The following is a 23,433-nucleotide window of genomic DNA, read 5'->3' as shown; positions in this document are numbered from 1 at the left end:
GAAAGTGGCTGGTGGTGGATGGAAGAGGCAGGCATGAAGTGTCATCGGCACTGCACAGCGCTAGTATTTGGCACCCACGCCATTGGGTAGTGGCGATCACTGGCATCTCAGCCAAACTTTGGGCCCCGCTAATTATTATGGTCCAAATTAAGCACCGTAGTATCTTAATTGTTGAGTGAACTCCGGAATAAAACATCTAAGTCTAATGAACTTCTGAACTTCCATTCCTTCACCACAACTTCCATTCGCCAGCCCAACACACTGTGCAGTCCTCAAACCACACTCTTTCCAAATAACCGCCACAGAGTTTCCAACCGTGATATGAAAAGTGCAAAACACCCACCGTAAGCACCAGCAGGAGGAGCGCCGCGGGCACTCCGGACATCATGGACGGAAGAATCCACCCCCCAGGTCCGCTGGTGCCAATTCCCGGGCCTGGCCGCCCCTCCTGGGACTGTTGCTGACTCGATCACCCTCCTGGCAGACCTGCCGCCTCCGGGCGCGGTGCCCCCGCTGATGGCCTATGGACGACGAGGAAGCAGTGATACCCGGTCTTCAGGGACCAACGACGGGTCGGTGCCCTTCCTGACTCGCTGCCGGTTCCAATGCCCCGCCTGGCAGCGTTCCCCCGAGACCCGGTGCCCACGCCTCCGAGGCCTCGGTGCTCCTCTGCAGGTGTTTCTCAGGTTCGGTGCCCTCCTGAGGTCTCCCGCGGGAACAACGACCCTCTAATGTCACCTGTTGGAGTTCTTGCCCCTTCTAGAAGCCTCCTTTACTTCACACCTACTGGTGGTGTAAAGTTCGCTCTGTCCCGTGCTCAGGGTTGTTGAACTGCCCGCCTCAGTGCGCTGTACCCTCCTCTCGGACCCGATGTTTATTAGTGATTTCTCAGGTTGAAAAAAAGTCATGTTCAACATACACAATAGGATTATTGGGTTACATAATATGGAACAAACTAAAAAAAAACATGATGCAACACGACGCTTGAGAAACGTAAACGGCAAAGCAAACAAGCGCTCGCCATGACGTATACTTTTCTCTTTTTCTGCTGTCCCACTTGGACGGCCTCGCCTGCTAAAAGGTTTCTAATCTTTATGGGGCCATGTGTTTAGCCCCATAAAGATAAGAAACCTTTTACTTCAGAAGGAAAGCAGGAGAGGCCGTCCAAGTGGGACGGCAGAAAAAGCCGAAGGAAATCACTACCAACTCTTTTCCAATGGCTGGCCACCGTTTAGCATAAACAGTGACGCCAGCCAATGGAAAAGAAGGGCGGGGCTTAATGCCCTTTACACAAAATACCCCAAATCATTAAATCTCGCCAGCGAAACTGCGCAGACTACGCCAGGCGAGACCTAAAAATGGTCCCCAAACTGGACGACAAATGCCTGCCTGTCAAATTGTCAAACTATACCAGTTTGTAAACCGGGCCCCACAGATCACAATCTCCAGCCCAGGTCCGTTGGGAGGAGGAATTAGAACATACCCTCTCTGAAAAACAATGGTCAGACGTTTTCCACGGGAATCGAACCTGTGCTTTCAGCACACCAAGAAAAGAAGATATTCTGACATTTACTCACTATTGGTATTACACTGCGTTGCGGAGGGTAAGATGGAAGCTCCTCTACCAGCAACAGACTATGTGGTTGAGGAAGCTCTGGCATGCTGACTAATCTATTTTGGAGATGCCCCAAGTGCAAAAGATACTTGGATGAGATATAAATGATATATTCAACACAAACATACAGAGTTTGCCAGCTATTTTCTTCTGCGATTTCCGAATGCCATAACTTATCGGCTAAACTTATACAAAGGGAAAGCAAGTACACTGGCTCTTTGTAAAGCCATACAGGTTATCACATCTAGGTGGGGCACTGACAAGATCCCAGAATGTATGACCTTGCAGGACAAGTTGTGGAACCTACTGGGCATGAAGAAAACAATGGAAGCACAAGAGAAAAAAATAGGTCTCGCCTTTGGGGAACAAAATTGACAATTTAGCTGCAATTTACTTTAAAGGATTAAATAATACTATGCCTTGCAGCCAAACGTTTACTTTAGACCAACATTTCCTTTTATTATTTACAACATTTGCTTTCAACAGCAATGCAGTGTTCCTGAAGCAATGGGGAATAGAGTTGGGTGATGGTGGAGGGGAATAACTGGGGGGGGGGCGTGGTTGGTAAGGGGTGCGGAGTTCACATAGAAGTAACACGAGGGAGGGTGTGGGGATTAACGTGAAAGCAACATGAAGAAGGGTGGGTGTAGGCGGTGGAGCGGAGCACATGGAGGAGCACTACAGGAATGGGGCCAGGTGATAGAGGGGAACACAGGAGATTTACATTATGGAGGGAATAAAAATTAAGCGTGGCGTGCTATTTACAACAATTAAAGCACAAACACAGAATTTTCTCGGCAAACCTCCTAAATAATATCATCATCGCCTATTCATGTTTATGGTACTTACGACAACCAAGGTCCCTTCAACCGATCTCTAGAAAATGCGTTTTTAGAACACTCACCGGCACTCCATAACACGATACCCGCCCAATCCTCACAAAATAGACTCAGAAGTGTCACTTTTGTGTTACTCATCACTAGGCCGCGCCAGAGCCATCTGTCATCAAGCGCCCCTCCTTAAGTGTATTCACTGTCAGGGAAAGTGCAGACTGCCCAGGAGCGTGTGTGCACGGGCCAGTGGGATCCCCAACCTCGGACCTCCGGCTCTTTCTGCCTTCCAATACTGACTCAGTCACCAATGCACTATCCATACAAGTTACCGCCACATCACAGACTACAGCGAGGAGAGCCGAGGAGACGAGCTGACACTAGCCCAGCAGACAGACAAGCTGCATGCAAAGCGTCAGTCAACTGCAGGACATCCCCTGAAGCTGAGACTGGGCTGGAGGGAGCGCTGGGGCGCAGCCTGGAGACAGACACACCGGCACGCCGCGAAAAAAAACCACAGAGCAACCGGGGAAGTGAAACCTATTAAACTTTAGAGGAGTGAATTAGATCGCATCACGCTGGATAAAGCAACTAACACACAAGCATGAGAAAACGATAAACAAGGGCGAACGTGACCGCGAAAGTGAATGCGACCATACCACATTGTCCCAGAGTGACGAGAAGCGAACACGCTAATTAAAAACAGATGGTGGCTGGAGTGAGAGCGGAAGAAACAAGCGCGGCGAACGCGCCAATTAAAAACAGATGGCGCCCCTGCTCGTAAGCGCGGACATAGGCCGTGGGCGGATACATTTCATGGGAAAGGTGGGACATACACCCGCCCTTGTCCAATTGCGTGCTGTCTTCGCACACAAAAGGCAATAGAAGAAAAAAAAAAAAAAAAAGCACAAAAAAAAAAACACACACACGAGCGTGGGAAAAGTCCAGAGCGATTCCAAGAGGTCGTTTTACCTAGAGCTACGCATGCGCGCTGCGCTAGGCTAGGCTCGACCTAAAAACAGAGCATTTGTTTAAACGTGGGGAAGCTGTGTAACATTTCAACCCCGGGAATTAAAAGCGCGTACTTGTCCTACTGAACTACGGATAATAAAACTCACTGCGCGACACCCTCCCATAGTTCTCCCCAATGGATTATGGTCTGAATGGTCTGTGACCTACCTGAAGATCTTGGAATGTGACGAGCCTCCTTTGATCTCTCCAGTCCAGACAAGCCTCTTGGTGGGGGAAACGCATACTGCAAGTTTTCCACTCACTCTTTTTGGTTTTCCCAGATTCCCTCACCTTGAGTGTTGTTCCTCCCACTCCAGCCTACCCACTGTTCCACTGCTTTTGAGATCCTCACCGGATAGTGGATGTAGGTGGGTGTAAGGTTAAATCGATTTGAATCATAAAAATGGTGAGCACAGGTGCTTTATGACTGGTTAGCATGAGTAAAGTGAACAGAATTCTACAGCCAGCAAAAACAGAGCGCAAAAACCTGGAGATACACCACACAAAAGATGGTTATTCCCTACATCGACCCTACAATACTCATACAAGTGATTAGTAGCACTATACACATTAAAAAAATACAGCTTAAAGATTATTTGCTGTACAGTGGGCTTTCTACAATATTTTTTTTTAAACAGCTTTTCCCTTCAACTTTGGAAATTTGTGACCAACAGCCCATCGCACAAAATTTAAAATGTACTTTTGAAGTTTGTATTCAGCACTATATTAACATGGGATAATGGATATAGCACACACGATGAAAATGGCTTAAAACTGTACATAAAATTTGACAAAATTTAACAACAACCTAGAATCTACCGTGGCTGTGCCTTAAAAACGTTGAAAAGTGACTGTTCGGAGAAAATAAATAATGCGGGTTTGTGCAGAAAGAACAAAGTCATATTCAGTTAATGTGCGGAAAACACAACAAAACACACAGTATGCACAAAGCTATCATGAATACATTTTTAGATGGTGTGCGAACCAAATTGGACGCACAGTTGTCAATGAAGTCAGTACAAAGCACAATTCCTTATTCATCGCAGACTGGTGAACCAGATTGAGCCAGCTCTATTATGCAATAATGATTGTAATTGGCATTTGTATAGCGCTCAATAACAACAACTGGTCTCAAATGTTCTTTCACGCAGCTGAATGCGCGGGCATGAGAAGAGTACTTCCAAAGCTCTAGGAGTGCTGGTAAGAACAAATTGAGAAATTCTTTACAGAAAGGTCATCTATGCATAGAAAAGCCTCGCAGGAACTGTATTGGTTAAATCAGTAACAGAAAAAAAACAAGACAGACACAGGGGGGTGTTAATCATACTAAAACTATAAATACCAACAGCAAGGGCAAGAGTAAAGTGGCCTGCATCTCCAGGTCGGTTGCGAAACCCGACATCAGCTTCAAGGAAACCCATCCACTAGAGCACGGGTACTCATAGTACGGCCCGCGGGCCGTTGGCGGCCCGGCAAGCCTTCCTTGGCGGCCCGCGGACCTTGCAGACAGTGCCTGTGCCCTGTGCTTGTCAGCGAACACCGCCGGTTACAGCAGCGCGGAGCTGTGAGGCCGGGCGATTCTTTTAAAGGCCATTTACTTGTTAATGAGGCTTTGTTGTATTTCACCTCTTCTTAGCACCCCTGCATCTCCCCTCTCATTGAGTGGAGATGCAGGGGCGCTAAGAAGAGGTGAAATACAACAAAGTCTCATTAACAAGTGAATGGTCTTTAAAAGACCTGTGAAGTACTTGGGTGCGGCGGCCGTGTGCATTCCCTGGAACCCGTCTCAGCGCGGGGTGAGGTGACAGAGGACAGCAGGGTGAGGTGATGGAGGGCAGCAGGGAGTGAGAGCAGGGGGTGAGGTGACAGCGGGAGGAAGACAGAGTGCAACAGAGGGAGGAAGAGGGAGAGAGAGAGAGGGAGAGGAGGAAGACAGGGAGAGGAGGAAGACAAGGAGAGGAGGAAGACAGGGAGAGGAGGAAGACAAGGAGAGGAGGAAGACAGGGAGAGGGGGGAAGACAGGGAGACAGAGAGGGAGACAGAGGGAGGGAGAACGGAGGAGAGAGGGCGGGAGACAGAGTGAGAGATAGATAGATAGATAGATAGAGAGGGCGGGAGACAGAGTGCGAGATAGATAGATAGATAGATAGAGAGGGCGGGAGACAGAGTGAGAGATAGATAGATAGATAGATAGATAGATAGATAGATAGGGCGGGAGACAGAGAGATAGATAGATAGGGCGGGAGACAGAGTGATAGATAGATAGGGCGGGAGACAGAGAGATAGATAGATAGGGCGGGAGACAGAGAGATAGATAGATAGGGCGGGAGACAGAGAGATAGATAGATAGGGCGGGAGACAGAGAGATAGATAGATAGATGGATAGATAGATAGGGCGGGAGACAGAGAGATAGATAGATAGATAGATAGATAGATAGATAGATAGATAGATAGATAGATAGATAGATAGATAGATAGATAGATAGGGCGGGAGACAGAGAGATAGATAGATAGATAGGGCGGGAGACAGAGAGATAGATAGATAGGGCGGGAGACAGAGAGATAGATAGATAGGGCGGGAGACAGAGAGATAGATAGATAGAGCGGGAGACAGAGAGATAGATAGATAGGGCGGGAGACAGAGAGATAGATAGATAGATAGATAGATAGATAGGGCGGGAGACAGAGAGATAGATAGATAGATAGATAGGGCGGGAGATAGATAGATAGATAGATAGATAGATAGATAGATAGATAGATAGATAGATAGATAGATAGATAGATAGATAGATAGATAGGGCGGGAGACAGAGAGATAGATAGATAGATAGATAGATAGGGCGGGAGACAGAGAGATAGATAGATAGATAGATAGATAGATAGATAGATAGGGCGGGAGACAGAGAGATAGATAGATAGGGCGGGAGACAGAGAGATAGATAGATAGATAGATAGATAGATAGATAGATAGATAGATAGATAGATAGATAGATAGATAGATAGATAGATAGATGTGCATACCGGGTCTGGTGGCTCAGTAGATGAAGGCGTCTGCTGCAGTGGCCTGTGTTCAACCTCATGGTCATAGTTTTTTTTTTGCTCTAGCCCCGCCCTCTCACCCACTGGCCCCGCCCCCACCGGTGCGGCCCTCAGCCAGAAACCACACTGTAAATTTGGCCCCCGAGAGAAAGTTTGTGAGTACCCATGCACTAGAGGGAACAGTCACCAACTCAACAGGCATTGGAAAAACCAATAGGCGTGGAGCGTACAGGTGCAGGGATTTAAATCGAGAAGCAGCACATGAAATAGACGGAAAGAGAATATGTACAACAATGTTTATATTAAATGTATTTAAAAACCTGGCGCCTGAAAATTCAAAACTGCTTTAATTATTTTAAAACAAATTAAATACCTCAATGCCTCCAAATGTGGAGGCAAGGGAGAAGCCTCACACAAGGAAGAGCACACAAGAACAAGCACTCGAATCGGATGCTAGAAGAAAAGGGAAAAAGTAGTAGTTCCCTGAATGCAAGCAGTAGAATGAAAAGGCATCCAATCAGAACATAATAAATGCAAATACTCCTGAAGCAGGACACAGAATAAGGAGGATCGCCATGGAATACAAAGCAGAGAAATTAGATCAACAAGAAAGCCATCCAATCAAGTGCAAGGGGCAGGCCCAAAGGCTATTTTGTGTATATATCTTAACACATTAGAGACAATAAGTCAAAGATGCCTGTAGCTAGACATGAAAACTAAGAAAAAATTGTTAATGCCCAAAGTTTGCAGTTGTCCAACAAAAGGGCCTGTTCAGGTTCCACTAACAAGCAAAGCATTTAAAATCACAGGAGGCAAATGTGCAAATGCCAATCACAGAGAACAAATAGAGTACAAGCAGCGATAATACACGCTTTCATGATGCAGAGAACGGGTACAGCATAGTGCAAGCTTCCTACAACAAAGAACGTGTACAAATACTATACATAGCCAATGAGGTCAGTCAACACACACTGGACAGTTCGCATCTTTTGCTCCTGTGGCTTAAATGCTCTGTGTTAAAACTGCATATTCCATTACTAACACACACAGACCCTATGCCCCCCCCCCCCCCCCCCACAGCTTGCCCAGGAAAAGCAGTACAAGCGTCCCTCACAAAGAACAGGTGCAGCACAGGAAGCAGAAGCGGACTGAGATATTAGTGCGAGAAGAGCAAGTAGAGAGTCTTCTAGTTAAAATTAAATATAATTCTGTCTAAAGCATTTTGGAAATTACAATAAGAAGCGAAAAACCTGCTACTACATGTATAAAATAAAACATACCTAGTACAGACTTCTCACTTAATGAAAAAGACTCTGTAGATGGGATACACTTTTCACATGGTTTTACAGAGTGTCACAAGTTAAATCGACACAATGTGTGCGCTTAGTTGTGCTACAGCGTCTGCAGACACAGCAAAGCAAACGAACACTGGCAAACCAAAGTAAAAGTCAAAGTCAAAAATTTGCTTTATTCGGTTAAAATTTAAAACCATCAAAGCACATAACAATAATTCATGGTACGGGTAAATACAACAAATTCACAAAAGATATAATACAATACATTGGCACTAAACACAATAAAAGTATGTCAATTTAAATAATTATAATCAATTACGAATCCATAAAATCATTTCTACTTCAACATTCTATGTACAACAGTTAGAAAACAATACTCCTAGGACCTGGGGAGAATTACTAATGAGATTGAGCCCTATTTCTGCACCTAATAGCCCCTGTAATGAAGCTAGCTACCCCAAAACATACCAACGGAGTCTCAAGCATTTGCAGATAGACCATTGCGGGCCTCACTTGTTCAAAGTTGTGATTCTTAAGAAGGGGCACAATATATTTTTTACGATGTGAAGAGTAAAATTTACAAAAGAAAACCATGTGCAACATATTTTGTTCAGAAGTATTATCACAGGGGCAAGGCCCCAGGGTTCCCTCTTTGAAAAAACCCTTAGGGTAAGCCAAAAGCCAGGGAAGCATGCCATGCTTAAACCTTATTAACAAAAACAGATGGAATGGTTTGTTTATATAGGTCAGGTAAGACTGAATCCCACTACCTGTACTTAGCATGACAAACCTCCTAACTGCTGGCTTTCCCAAATCTTCTTCTTCCCTCAGTAACATGGCTTTACTCAAGAATTGGCTCTTAAAGGCCTTTATTTTCATTTTACTCAATGCACATGGACTATCACACAATTCAGAACAGCCGAGTGACTTCAGGTTACTTTTAATATATCGAAACCATGGGATAGACATAGCTTCATCAAGGGACAAACAATCTTGGATAATAAGTTGGCTTAAATTCGGGGGTTGCTGAGCCCACACTCTAAGCCACCCTAGTAGCGGCGCCACAGAAATTTCATCAGTAAGATAACCCGCCCCCAGATCTTCGTGTATATTAAAAATTGGTGCGGAAGGGGGAAGGGACAACAATTTGCGAAGAAAGGTATTTTCCAGTATTTGGATTTCGGGCGAGGTCTTATAACCCCATACCTCACTACCATATAGGGCCATGGGTACACACTTAGCTCTATAGATTTTCATGAGTGCGGGTAGGGGTTTACACCCCAGACGTTTTGCAAAGCCCAACAGTGCTCCTGTGGCTCTAGCAAGAATATTCTTTTTCTGGGCGCGTTGCATGACCCAAGAACTTCTGTCATCAAATAAGATCCCCAAATATGGGAAGGACTGCACTTTTGTGAGTTCCTGCCCATTACAGTAGAATTTAACCCGTTTCGCCCTCCCAGCACCAATTGACATGGAATGTGATTTTTAAAAATGTATTAATAAATCTAAGGAGACCATAAAATCATTAAATCCATTTAAAAGCGCTTGCAAACCTCTTGCGGTTCTCGCCAGTAAGACAGTGTCGTCAGCATATAGTAACGCGGGAATTAGTTTTAAGCCGGCTCTAGGAATATCTTTACTGAACGAACTTAAAACCTCACCCAAATTATTAATGTAAAGCGAGAAAAGCAGGGGGGGCAGAATAAAACCTTGTCTGACCCCACGCTTTACCTGCCAAGCATCTGATAAACTCCCGTCTTCACTGTAGCGGACAACAGCGGTAGTGTCCTCATGAATGACAGCCAGAAAGGATATCAATACCGGGTCAAGCCCCAAAACAAATAATAAGGCCCATAATTTTTGACGGTTAACAAGGTCAAAAGCAGTGGACAAATCCATAAATGCTAAATGAAGGTCCCCCTGCTTAGCGACCGTGTATTTCCGGATAATGAGATGCAAATTAAGGCATTGACCCACTGTACCCTTTCCCTGTCTAAACCCGTATTGTAGGTCGGAAATTATAGATTTATCTTCCAACCAAATTGTTAGTCGAGCTAGGACAACTTTACCCATTATTTTCATGGCGGAATCCAAAAGAGATATGGGCCGGTAACAAGCCGGATCTTCTCTTAACCCTTTTTTAAATAACGGGACAATAACAGCTTTGCCCCATGACTTAGGAGCACCAGCCTTAGAGGCAGCGTTAAAAACAGCAGTTAAAAGTTTAGCCCAGTCCAGCCTGCAAAGGGATCCAGACCCTGTGGGGAGGAGGAAGTGTTCTCTTCACGACCACAAACAGTTAACGAATGGAGCGTAGGATGAAAGGATACCTGGACCAGCAAGTGCCGTACACCTTCCCAAACAAAAACGACGGACATGGGAACCACGACAGACCTCTGATGGCAACCAAAAAGAAGTACATGGACACGGAGCTGCCCCCGCAGGAATCGGAAGATCTCTTTCATGATTTAAGCCAGTTCCAGGAGACTTGGTTGACAGAAGATCGGATCTCATTACTCATGAAACTCGGGGACCTCTTTTCTGGTTTAAGTTTTGCTGAGGTCATAGCTATTCCTTCCTTGGACCACGCAACGCCTAAAATGCAGGGTTAAAGATGGGGTTCTTCAGTAATGCCGCTGTACAGAGACCTCAGACCCCCCTACTATGCTCAAGTTCCTGACCGCGATGAACAGTTTGTGCCAGACTTTCATTAAGAAAACTTAGCGTTCCACAGTCCTCCAGTTAAAATTAAAAAGGAGCAGCACAGCACTTGTTCAGACCCAGCGCTGTCCTGCAGCCAGAAGCAGACGTTCCCGTTCCGCAATGGAGAGCAGTGCATTTACGCCAGTGCCTATGATCAATCAAGACAAGTTGGACTTAAGTCGCCAAACCAAGGGACCCAGATGTCTCCTCTTCAACACTTCTCCAGACAAGACAGAAACTTAATGAGTCCTCAGTCATCCTCCCAACTCATTCCCTCTAGGGGGTATCTCATGGAACACAGCTCCAGATACCAGCAGCCTGTGGAGATGTGTCATTCCTTCCCTTCCTGTCAGAGTATGAGCCGGGAGGCTCCCATCACTTACCAGCGACAGATGTCCGAGCCATGCCTGCCTTATTCCCAGCAAGGCTTTAAACGGGAGTACCATGATCCGATGTATGACCAGGCAAACCAGCTAGGCCGTGGTGCCCAGCGATACCCGGCCAATGTGATGATCAAACAGGAGCAGACAGACTATGCATACGACTCTGATGTGCCTTGGTGTGCCTCGATGTACATGAACGTGGAGGGCTATCCAAACCATGCAGCTGCAGATGGCTATGGCTATGAGAAACAGATGAGGGCTTTTCCAGATGATGCCTGTGTCGTTCCAGAGAAATTTGAAGCGGGGGATATCAAGCAGGAAGTGGGGGCATACCGCGAGGGCCCGCCCTACCAGCGACGTGGGTCTCTCCAACTCTGGCAGTTTCTGGTGGCACTACTGGACGACCCGACCAACTCAAACTTTATAGCATGGACAGGTCGCGGTATGGAGTTCAAGCTGATCGAGCCAGAAGAGGTAGCCAGGCTTTGGGGCATGCAGAAAAACCGGCCTGCCATGAACTACGACAAGCTGAGCCGATCTCTTCGCTACTACTACGAAAAGGGCATTATGCAAAAGGTTGCTGGAGAGCGTTATGTTTACAAGTTTGTGTGTGAGCCTGAGGCCCTCTTCTCACTGGCCTTCCCGGACAATCAGCGGCCAGCTCTGAAGTCTGAGTTTGACCGCCAGATCAGCGAGGAGGACACCGTGCCGTTGTCTCACCTGGACGAAACTGTGCCATACATCCAGGAAGCCGGCAGCCTCCCCACGCAGAACTACAGCAAAGGCTACAACTATTAGTTCCTTGTATGCAGCATAATCCTTGTATATATGGATTCGTTTTGTTAGCAATCATAAGAATAGAGGAGCTTTTCTTTGCCCTGACAGAGCCTGGTGTTGTCATAGACTTGAGGAATAGCTGCCTCTGACTAGATAAACAGAAGAAAGCGTCTAGAGCTTCAGCTGTTCCACTGGTGCTGTTGGGTTACCAGCCAGAGCTTGACATGGAGAACAGCTAGTCACCTTGTTAACCGGGAGATGTCGGCAACGCCAACCTTCATAAACTGAGACGTGCAAATCTCTGGACTTCCAGCTACCGCTGCATGCTGTAGACATATCTGCAGCACAAAATGGTGTGTTCGTCCCTGACTCGCGTATCCGGTTCGCTGCATGCTAATGAGCTGTAGCGTAAGGAGAAAAGTAAATTGTGGGGAAAGCAGTTTCTCGGATGGATACTGCCAAGCGAATGGTGCAATAAAGCGGGAGACTGCCAAATGCAATTGTCAAATTAAATCTTTTGAAAAGGGAAAAAACAAAAAAAAAAAGAAAGTTTAGCCCAGAACCCTGGGTCAGCCCTATAAAGGTCCGCAGGAACACCATCCGGACCTGGGGCTTTGCCTTTTGCCATTGTCTTAATGGCCTTCAGGACTTCTTCTTGCTTAAAAATAATTTTTGAGGCTAAATTACAATCCGCATAGTTCACTGGATCAGGATCATAAATTTCCGCATAAAGACCACTAAAATGGGCCACCCATCTCTCTGGTGGGATGAGACAATCCTTATTAGTGTTCTCCAGCTCATTGAAAAGTGGGCTATTAATCACCTTCCAGAACTGGGTACTATTTGTCAAAACACTAGCGTCTGACAGTTCATCATATGCCATATTTCTTAACTGGGTTTTCCCATCCTTAATTGCTTTTTTGTACGACCTTCTTGCCTCTGCAATCTTATTTAAATCTTTGTCTCTTTCTTTCAGTGCCAACATAAGTCAGAGTGAGCACTAGAACAAGCATGGTCAAACCAACTTTTACATTTCTTGGGCCTTGGTCTTCCATGAGTGGTGAGATTGCCCACTACTTGTTTAGTTATCCTATCGAAGGCACTGAGAACTTCCGTTGGTAGCGCCACAGACGACAAACAAACTAAAATTCTCATTATTATTATTATATAAGTTCTCGATGAAGTTGGCCGGGGTAATAACATCCCATCTCAGGCGTCTACCCTGACTAGTAGAAACTAAATATGTATTAGAAATCAAAGGCAGTGAGATTTCCTTTGCAAAGGCATTCACTTTGATTTCCATCATAAGAGGATTATGATCGCTTAAGGGATTTTGAGTAACACAGAAGGAACCTATTAAGTCCCTCAGAGGACAAGATATATTGGAAAAACAATATTTCTCACCTTTACAAAAGGGAGCATCATGCTACTTGATTGCCTATCTTTCTTTGTAAAATATTGTGCCAAAAAGAAAAAGGCAAAATAGTGAAGGATAAGCAAACATCTTGTCTCTCAAAGCTGTACATTGAACTCAATATTTTTTATATTTATAAATGGCATGGTTTATGTTTCAAATTCTTATCTTACAGCAAAAAAATGATGGACGGAATGCTGACAATGTTAAACATTCTCCCCCAGTCAAAAGATCTGGGTTAAATCCATTGTTCTTTTGCCCACTACGCCACCCCAGTTTGAACCCAGCCATATGCAAATCAGTCTTGACCCTGAGGCCCATGGGAACAGTCCAGACCGAACTGCCAGGCCAGGTCCTCCTTGGACCGGAAACAAGCATCCTGGGACCGGTTTCAGGGTATATCACCCTTCTTCAGCCAGGCTGGCTTGAATCCAGTGGCACAGTGAGCAAGGGACCCACGTCTGGGCATACCCATCCCACTTAGGGCGAAAAGTGTTACAGCAAACAAATGATGGACGGAATGCAAACATTCTACCCCGGTCAAAAGATCTGGGTTATGCTGGTTTCCAGTCCAGGGAGGACCTGGCTTGGCAGTTCGGGCTGGACTGTTCCCATGAGGCACAGGGTCAAGACTGATTTACATATGGCTAGGTTCAAACTGGAACGGCATGGTGAGCAAAAAACGATGGATTCAGGCCCAGATCTCTGTACTGGGGTGAATGTATGACATTGTTCTGCATTCTGTCCATAAACTGTTGTTTTTTTATTTGTCACCCCGAGTGGGAAGGGTATGCCCAGATGGGTCCCTTGCTCTCCATGCCACTGGAATCAAGCTATCCTGGCTGAAGAGGGGTGAAACCCCGAAACCGGTCCCAGGATGCTAGTTTCCAGTCCAGGGAGGACCTGGCTTGGCAGTTCGGGCTAGACTGTTCCCATGAGGCACAGGATCAAGACTGATTTACATATGGCTAGGTTCAAACTGGAACGGCATGGTGAGCAAAAAAACTATGGATTTAGGCCCAGATCTCTGTACTGGGGTGAATGTATGACATTGTTCTGCATTCTGTCCATCAACTGTTTTAAAATTAAAATTCTTATCTTTAAAATTCTTATCTTTTCACTCAGGAAACTATGAACAGAATTTAAAAAGAATAAAGAAGTTTAAAGGAAAACTCTTGCCAAGGCCTAATTGGCTTTCCAAAGGACTCTCAAGCCATTTGGCTCTCTGTAGTAGCCCAGGTAATAGATTTATGTTCCTCTAGGAAAGGGACAACTCCATTTTAGTCATGCTAGTCAGGTAGGATGGAGAGTTGTTAACCAGGGAGCGGTAAATCTTAGATACTCCTCTCTTCCCAAGATTGCCCATCAGGATTTTGGCTTCCGGGGGACAGAATTCTGGGAATGTGGTGCCTTTAGGTGCATAAGGGGTGAGAGTATGTCGGATTTGCAAGTATTTATAGAGTTTATAGAATTGGGAGGAGTGCAAATGAGTATAAGTTCTATAGGTCTTGGAAGGAGCATAGGAGGTTGCCCCTCCACACGTCTCTAAGTTGTGATATCTCAATCGGGCCCCACTTCCAAAATCCCCCTAGTGCTCCCACTTTGCTAAGCCAGGTGCCATGCCACAGGGGTGTCAGAAGTGTAAATTTTAGCTCCCATTGCAACACTGAAGGCCAGGCAATCAAGACCGCTCGAGTCACAGCAGTAAGTGTGCAGGGGATATGGGCTCCATAGTGCATCGCTTGGATCCAGGAGACGCAAAGGCTCTCAAGTTCCACCCGGTAGGCTGGGTCAGACCAACCGCAAGTGAACCAGTCATGTACCACTAGGAGGCGAGCTGCTAAACAGTATAAGAAGAAGTTGGTCATGCCCATGCCTCCGTCATACAGGACCTTTTGACAATGGGTGAGGGCCATACGAAGTCTCTAGCTACCCCAAAGGAATTCCATGGCCATGCTGTATAGTTACCTGAACCATCCATGAGAGCGGTGGAGTGGGGATATTCTGAATTCTATACAGGAACCAGGGGACAATCATAATCTTGAATAAGGAGATTCTCCCCATGGGGTTAAGTGTAATGTATTGCCACTTGCAAAGGTCATCTTTTATTTTCCTGACTAACGGACTGATGTTAAATGTCCATGTGAGTTCCGGTAGCAGCGCGATCCACATGCCCAGGTATTTAAAGGGAACACATCTATGCATTCTCTTGACGTGTGGAGAGGCACCAGTGTTGACACCTCAAAAGGAGCGGAGGATTTAGAGGCATCTGGGGCTTGAGCAGGCCGGGTTTGCAAGGGAAAGAAGATCATCACCCGTGTATAATGTGATGCCATCCTCGTGGGCGCCCCGCCAGTGCCATCCCTGGATCTACGAGTCTGCTCGGAAATGACGGGCTAGTGGTTCTATCACTAGGGCGAAGAGGAGGGGAGACAGGGGACATCCCTGTCTCGTCCCTCTTCAGATAGGAAAGACTTCTGAGAGGGCTCCATTGATGAGCACGCTTGCAGTGGGGTTGGAGTATACCACATGCACTAGGCAACGGAAGTGGTGCCCCATGCCTACCGCTTTTAGCGTCTCCCTTAGATATCTCCAGTCAACGGTGTCAAAGGCTTTTTCGAAGTCGATCAAAAGTAGGGCTAGATAGGAAGTGAAAAGTTGGCGGTGGGCCAGTGCCAAGTGGAGGGGCCTTAAGCAGTGCCTCGTACTGCGGAGCGGCATGAAGCCACATTGATCTGGGTGGATGAGGATGTTGAGGACTGACTTAAGGCGTGTGGAAAGGATCATCACATAGATTTTTACTTCAGTGTTAATTACGGAAATCGGGCGGTAGTCTGAACAGGAGCCCGATGGGGACTGTGTTTTAGGTATGACAACAACTTTTGCCATGCCCGTTTCTGTCAGGACGGCTCCCCTTTCCACCACTTCGTTATACCGAGCGTGGAGGTGGGATAGCAAAGTATCTTGGTATGCCGCATGATATTTCAATGAGAACCCTTCTGGCCCGGGTGTCTTCCCAGTTGCGACCAAGGAAGTAGCCTCCCAAATTGCTTCCTTCGTAATCGGCAGATCTAACTGGACAGTTTCTGACTGTCAGTCGGGGAAGTAGGGCAAAGTCTAGTTGCATCAACGTGGGGGCCAACACCCAGGACCGGTGAAGGAGAGCCGGGAGTAGTATTCAGCAAAGGCTTGGGCAATGGAGGTAGCCGTGCGGTGGGCGCAACCTTGCTGGTCAAGAATATCCGGAACTATGCAACTCGCTACTCCACTGCGAGGCCAACCAGAGGAGTAGCTTACCATTTTTACCCCCCAGCCATAAACGCATGCCACTTTTGCCGATTCGAGCGATAGGTGTTTTATTTCTTCTCTCAACAGCTCAAGATGTCTGCTCCCACCCCCTCCTTCAGTCTCGGTTAAGGTCTGTTCCAGGCGAGTAGCCTGGGCCTCTAGAAGAGAGCCAGCTCTCCTGTGTCAAATGCTTGATTTAAAGTTGTCCTGTGGCAAAACCCCAGACTGTGGCCTTGCCAGCCTCCTATAGTATGCCCGCCGAGGGAACCGTGCTCTGGGTAGTTCGAAAGTATTTTTTGAGTTCCTGCCCAATTGTCTGTTGGAACTTGTCGTCCTGGAGTAACCAGGCGTTAAGCCTTCAGAGGGGGCGCAGGGCACCAGTGGGGCCCCCTCACCTGGAGGTGAGAGTGGTCTGATATGCCATGGGGGAGGATATGGATGTCAGTTACCTCATGCAATCGGGGGCTGGCATGAATAACAAATCAATGCACATGTGGGTATAATACACTGCCGAGGTGTGAGTGTATTGATGCGTTCTGGGGTTTCATGTCCTCCAGACGTCACATACACCTAGCTTTGCTGCCCATTCTGTCACCCGCTTACCATGCTGTGTCCTGTGTGGGGATGGAATGCCAGTGGCATCTATAGATGGCTGCATAACTGCATTAAAGTCGCCCAGATTACTTTCCGACCCAGTGGAAGGGAGGAGACAAAGTCTACGGTAGTGTTCGGGGTTGGTGTAAGGGTCGCTGGAGGCACATAAAGCAACATTATGTTGATGGCTGCCCCTTCCAGAGTCCCGGCCAGAGCCAAGAAGCATCCCTGCGGGTCCCTGGATACACTGGCAGGGGTGAAAGGTAGGGTGCGGTGCAGGTGGATCGCGACCCCTCAAGATCCCCGTCCAAACCCAGAGTGCCAGACTCTGTTGGACCCATGTTGTGCGAGGAAGGGGCAATCATTTCCCATAAGATGCGTCTCTTGGAGCAGGAGGACGTCAGAGGCAAACCGTTGGGAATACTTCCGTACTGCTGTACGTTTCACTTTGTCTAGGAGCCTCTTGACAGTCCAGGAAAGGATTCACAGGGGTTACCCCCAAAAATAAGATGGAGTCATAGCATGCGCGTGATGTCATGGGGTTTCAGCGGCGTGCCGGACCTGGCGGGCCAGGTTGCCCAAGCGCTGGAGCTATGCCTAGGCCGAGGCCTTTACACGGAGGGCAGTGTGCACATGTATCTAGCATAGCCAGCTGGGTAACAAACCTAAGACAAAACTGGGAACAACGGTCCCAACCCCCTCCCAAACCAACCCTCACACCCTATACTTCTGCAAAAGAAGCATCTGTTGCCCTAATAACAGCAAGTTGCAACAAGACTAAACTGCAAAGCTTAGTGTGCGAGCTGCTTGATGGACCCCTCCATATGGCAGGATACAGTAGTCTCCATGGCAGGGTCTTGTTGAGAACACCAGAACTGCTTAAAGTTCAAGGGTGGCATTTACTGGCTATAGTCTAAATTTGATTGAAGCAACAAGTTTCCCAGTCTGGCCTCAGTTAGATTGTCGGGCTCTGTGAAAAGGTCAGTGTCCTCGAACCCTATAACCGGGGGTGAGCTGGGCCACCCACCAGACAGTGCCTCCCCGGTGAACAGATCCCGTGGTTAATTCATGGTGTTAGGAGGCTCGGGTGATTTGTTGGAGCTTCGAGTGGCATCACTAGGCGAAACAGATGTTTCTCTGCGGGAGTTACGACCTCTGCGAGAACGGGTGCGCTGCCGCTGGGGTCTAGAGCCTTTGGGCGCCATGGCTCTGGATCAGGACGCAGGAGGAGAGGTCACCGTACTGGGGCAGAGAGGACATTCCTCAGTCACCCAGGTCCACACCGCTTCTGGGGTTTCGAAGAAATGAGATTTATTCTGGATGACCACCCTGAGACGAGCCAGGAACAACAGCCTGTATTGAAGGCTCGCAACTTCTGCTTGACCTCTGCATAGGACCTCCGCAGTTCCTGGACTTCTCTGGTGTAGTCTAGGAAGACCATGACTGTGTCCCTCGTAGGAAAAGGTTGCTTGGGAGCGGGCTGCCTGTAGGATAGAGTCCCTGTCTTTTAAGGTAAGCATCCTGGCGATTATCGGCCGGTGTGGAGGACCCGGTGGTGGCTTGGCTGCAAGAGTCCGGTGAGCCTGCTCCACAACAAACCATGCAAATAGGCTGTCTACAGGCATCCAAGATCTGATCCAGGTCTCAACGAAGTTTGCAACTTGCCCCGGTTCTGCCCCTTCGGGATGCTCACTAGACTGAGGTTGTTGCGTTGTTAGCGGTTCTCCGCGACTTTCGCTTGTCTGTGCAATTCTTTCATGTGGGATTGAAGTTGCTTGACCTGTTTCTTGAATTGGTGCACATCATCTTCCTCTGTAGATAGGCGGAATTCAGCTTCAGTTATGCGGGTCATGGCATTGCGGAGGTCCTGTCTTTAAAGAACTACGCTGACTCGCACTTCCCCTACTTTGTTTTCAATAGGGTCTTGTGAGGACTGTATGGCGTGAAGGATTGCAGCGAGATCTCCTTCAGAGAGGGGGGCCCTGCACTGGACGGCCTTGGTAGTTCCGGTCCCAATCGTAGTGTATTGGTCCATTCAGGTTTGTGTTGGGGGTGGTTTTGCCTCCTTTGTCTTTCCCCATAGTGGATGGCGCTTGGGCGGGGGGGGTTGGTGGGGGGGGGGGCGCGGTATCGCTACAAATGTACAGTAACTCTGTAGCTAAGCTCCAGGTGCACCTCAGACCAATCCCAGACACCGGGCCCTGCGACTTACAGGAGGTCATACCGCCCAGTTAGGACAGCGGTTGCGGAACCAGTCCGGCCAGAGATGATCCACCACAATGGGGGCGAGCAGACCCCTCCAGGTTCGCTGGGGGCGGGGTGGTTTGCTCCTTCAGCCACATCACCAATCCGCAGGGCGGGCAATGAGCGGGTCTCGTTCTAATCAACCAGTAGAGTACGGGTCAACCCCACTCGATTTGGTTACTTCAGTGCCCAGCGGGCCATCCCTCTTTCAGTCCAGCATGAATGCTTCTGTGTTGCGCCTTCAGGCCCCAGAGGTGCATCAGGGCCACCTGCATTATGTTGGTTCAAAGTCTCTATTAAAGGGTCCAGGGTCTACGGTGTGTCATATAGGGCCGATTGCTACGTCGAGCCAATAACTCTAGATTGGAGGACCCAGAAGGCATGGCATTCCGCTCGTGGGGATCACAGGGTCCTGGTGTATGGGTCTCCAGACTCAAATGCAATTAATGGTGGTCCTCCGCCTAGTTTCTGATCGGGTCCCTCCACCTCGGGCCAGCACAGCTGTAGAGGTGGTTGGGGGGGACGGTCGCCAGTCAGCCTCATCTCTCCGACTCCCCAGTTGACCTGCAGGAAAGGTCTGTTGCTTTTAGTGCCGGGGGTGAGAGGGGGGTGGGGGGGGGGGGGGGGGGTTATACATGGAAGATGGTCCTGAGTCAGAGGGTGCCAGGCAGATGCCCCGGTCCAAGCCTTCAACCTCTCAGGACAGGCCCGGGCTCAGCAGGAGAGGGAGGTAAAGGAGTCCCCACCTCACAGGAGCAGTCTATGCAGCTGGTCCCCGGGCTGTACCTTGTGTTGGGTGGGTGTGCAGGAGGTCCGCCGTCTTTCGGCCCAGTTGACGTGCCGTAGTGCGCCCTCAGCAGGCCCCCAATCAGGTCAGGAGAGGTGGCCCGCTCAGTCTCTGGGGCCCTCGTGTGCGGTGATCATTAGTCTTCGGGGCTCTGGGGACTGCCGGGACCAGGCTTCCACTCTGCGAGTCCTGATCCGGTCACAGCAGAGGTAGTCAGGCCGCCCCATAGAGTCTGTACTACTGCTGGGTGGGAGGGGGAGGGGGGGGGGGGGATGTTCGGTACACTGGCTCAGCAGTTCCTATCCGGCCATAGTCGCCACCTCATCCAGGGGGAGGGAAGGGGAAGCTGGGGAGCCACCGACACGGCATTGGGAGGTGCAGCCACCAAGTGGCCTCGGCTCAGTGCTTCGTTAGTCTTGCTCATTACCTCCGGCTGGGCCTTCAATCCCTCAACCACCACCCATCATCTTGTCGAGCCGAGAAGCCGGTCCGTGAGGTGCCACTTCACAGAGGTAGGCTACAGCATTTGCGATGAATAGCACCCCTCCGGCGGTAGGCCCCACCAGTCCCAGACCAGGCACCACCACACCGCATGATCCACAGCCCATAGTCCTGCGGACCCAGGCTACGCCGCGGCCATCTTGCCGCTGGCTGGTTACTGCCGCGGGTCCGCATTACGGGTTGCATTCTCTTGACTCCGTGCACTCCTCCGGCTCAAGCTCACTGCTACTGTTACTGTTTTCAGCCCTGTGCATTGGGTGATTTGCGGAGATTGTTGGTGCTGGAGGAGCCCAAGGATGAGAGCGGATGACAGAGGGGTCTGGAGCACTCTTAGAGTGCGACCGCCATCTTGACGCTAGAAGCCACGCCCCGCTGTTAAGCTTTTATGAACTATTTGAGATGGGTGGGTAGCAAAACAGAGTGCAGAGAATGGGTATTTGAGGGGGAGGAATCACACAAGAAGAGTGAAATAACACATGCTTTCTCATGGCATACCGTCTGAAAAAGAGCAAACATTGGCAAAGCCAATATGTTTCGCCTATGCAAGATTTATTGCCTTTGAAAATGTTTTATTACATGTTGCACAGCAGTCCGCACTGCTGTACAACATGTAAAAAAAAACAACAAAAAAAAAAACGTGTTGGGGGGCGCAAGGAGGGGGACAAGCAACTTGAAGGAGGAAGGTTTTATTTTTAGGTCGAGGGACCGTCCGGTCTGCTGAAGGCAAAACCGGAAGTCCGGAGATTTAATGATTCTTAGAGTGGCTATTTAGCCCGCCTCTCTTTTTGCTTCTCCTCCATTGGCTGGCTTTCTAAACGGAGGCCAGCCATTGGAGGAGAGAGCCGTCCCTCCAAATAAGCTCCGTCTTTTTCAGATTCGGGGGCGTGTTCCCTGCTCTTCTTTCCACTTTTTAGCCACGCCCCCGAATCTGAAACCACCGTTGCGTTTCTCCGAGGAATTTCTGCTTCGCCTCGGAGAAAGGCAGTGGTGTGCTCGTTTAACAATGAGAGTGACACGCTTCGATTTGCCAACCGTTATAATACTATGACTTGTAAATTAACTGCAACATATATTTTTTATAATAGCGCTATTTAATAAAAATAATAATAATAATAACCTGTCACACACCCCTATTACACTGGCTTTTAAATCAGCACGGAAAAGTTGCGTAGTCTGGCTTCTGTTTCTATTACCATGGACGATCACCTCGTTTGTGTCGATGATCCTCGACTCGTCTTCTACGTTTATGGCCAAAGAATGATCTTGTTTTATTGTCTTAATTTGTTCAAACTAGGTCGAACAATTGCCCTGAATTTCTAGGGACAGTTCTTTATATTTGTTAGCAAAACAAAAGCTTCATAAAAAATAACCCTCTAAAACCAGAGACGCGCACAACACGAAAGCAACGGAAGACCCAAGAGAACATCCCACAGCTCTCACCTCGGAGTGTTACCTGGACGGTGTCACTGGGCTCAGACTCCATGCGGGGGTTCCTTTCGGAAAGTACAGGCAGTGATATCTCCCCTCGTGCCCCGAGTTTACAGCAGTGAAATGGAAGACGGCCTCGGTCCCAGAAGGGTCTTGTGGAGGGACAGAGTAGCTACCTCCGTACAGAACAAATGTCACATTCGGTGCCGCAGCCGCACAGCTCAAGGTGAGGTTTCCTCCTCTCACGGTCACGCTCCCGAAGGTGATCCGAAGGGTCGGTTTAAATGTTCAAACGTCTCGCACTTACCTTAGGTCTCCCCTCGAGTCTCCATTCTGTGATTCTACTCACGCGGGACATGTCCTAATATTGTCCCAACGCCAGTAACTATTCAATCTTTGTGCACCCGAGAAACACCAGCTTAATGTTAGAATGCTTGTACTTGTGAAACGACGATCCTGCTACTTTCGTGTAAGATAATACAAACATTTGGACTAGATACGTGGTTTAAAAATTACACAATTGTACACATTTTATGCATTTCGGGATCACGATGAAGCATATCACGCTCCCTTCAAGTGTATCTGTGGCCTGCCTCTCTGATTCCTAATCACTTGTCTTTGGCTCTTAGCTTTGCTCTACCTCCACACTTTTTCGGGCTGTTAATCGAGTTTCCACATCTTTAGGCTGTATGTCAGGTTTGTACTCAATTGTGACTTTGGTCTGTCCCCCAGGCTCATATTCACACATGGCTATGGATTCTATGTCAGGGTGACGATGCTGCGTTCTGCAGCGCTAAGATGGACTATCGGCCGTCCACTAGTGCTTAGTATGTAACACAAACATTCCATGTACCTGAAGTAGCGCCTCCGCAGGGTCCGCAAGTTTTCCTTCAAGATAGACGCCGCAGTTGATGGGAGACTGACCGATTAGTCCGGTTTCTTTGTCAGTGAAGATTTTAACCAGTAACCGGCGGGCAAGTTGGGGAACGGTGTCACCACGCTCGTTGTGGGCAGCAGAGGTAACGGCCTCTGGCCGTCTTTATCAAAGGAACCGGATTAAGGGGAGTCAAAAGAGGGGGGGTGATACTGTTTAGAGACTCCAAGGAGTTAGAGTGCAGAGTCAAGCGGAATGGGGTGGGGGCTAAATTATTGTGCATACATGGTTGCACTGTGTTACAGGGGGGGGTATAAAAGTGAGAGAATGATATTTGCAGGGTGAGTGGTTCTGCTCACAGTAACAGACACCGGCCCTGGGGCTATGCTTGCCGGGCAACCCGCTCAAATGGCTTTTGTTACCAGAGCTTACCGTTTCATAACTTCAAAACTACAATTAAACAAAAAAAAAAAAACATTTGGAGCGCTGGCAAGATGTCTGTGCAGCTAAAGGAGTTTAGGACTGGTTCATTCTAGCGCAGGAGTAATGTAATGGCCTGCACATGGATTCTGCTTTGATTTTTAAACGTGCCGTGATATTTTGATGGCATGACGTAAATACACTATAATTGATGATCTGTTGGCAATTAGC

At 48.1% G+C, this 23,433-nt stretch overlaps 2 protein-coding genes across 8 annotated transcripts in view; one reads left to right on the top strand and one right to left on the bottom strand.

Annotated features, from left to right (window-relative positions):
• RALGPS2 (Ral GEF with PH domain and SH3 binding motif 2) overlaps window positions 1-23,433 on the bottom strand; it is a 983,056-nt gene that overhangs the window by 891,743 nt on the left and 67,880 nt on the right. The gene's annotated exons all lie outside the window — the stretch shown is intronic.
• ETV4 (ETS variant transcription factor 4) lies at window positions 10,029-12,174 on the top strand. Its single transcript, XM_085601622.1, has one exon. It carries the CDS (start codon window positions 10,693-10,695, stop codon window positions 11,671-11,673), a length of 981 nt encoding a protein of 326 aa, XP_085457748.1. The 5' UTR covers window positions 10,029-10,692; the 3' UTR covers window positions 11,674-12,174.

The sequence above is a fragment of the Triturus cristatus genome, chromosome 4_2, assembly GCF_964204655.1.
Source record: "Triturus cristatus chromosome 4_2, aTriCri1.1, whole genome shotgun sequence".
Classification (NCBI taxonomy): Eukaryota; Metazoa; Chordata; class Amphibia; order Caudata; family Salamandridae; genus Triturus; species Triturus cristatus.
This window is presented reverse-complemented; position numbering and strand designations above follow the sequence as displayed.

Excerpts from the sequence above, each read along its gene's own strand:
- ETV4 (XM_085601622.1), top strand. The coding sequence starts at position 10,693 with ATGTCTCCTCTTCAACACTTCTCCAGACAAGACAGAAACTTAATGAGT.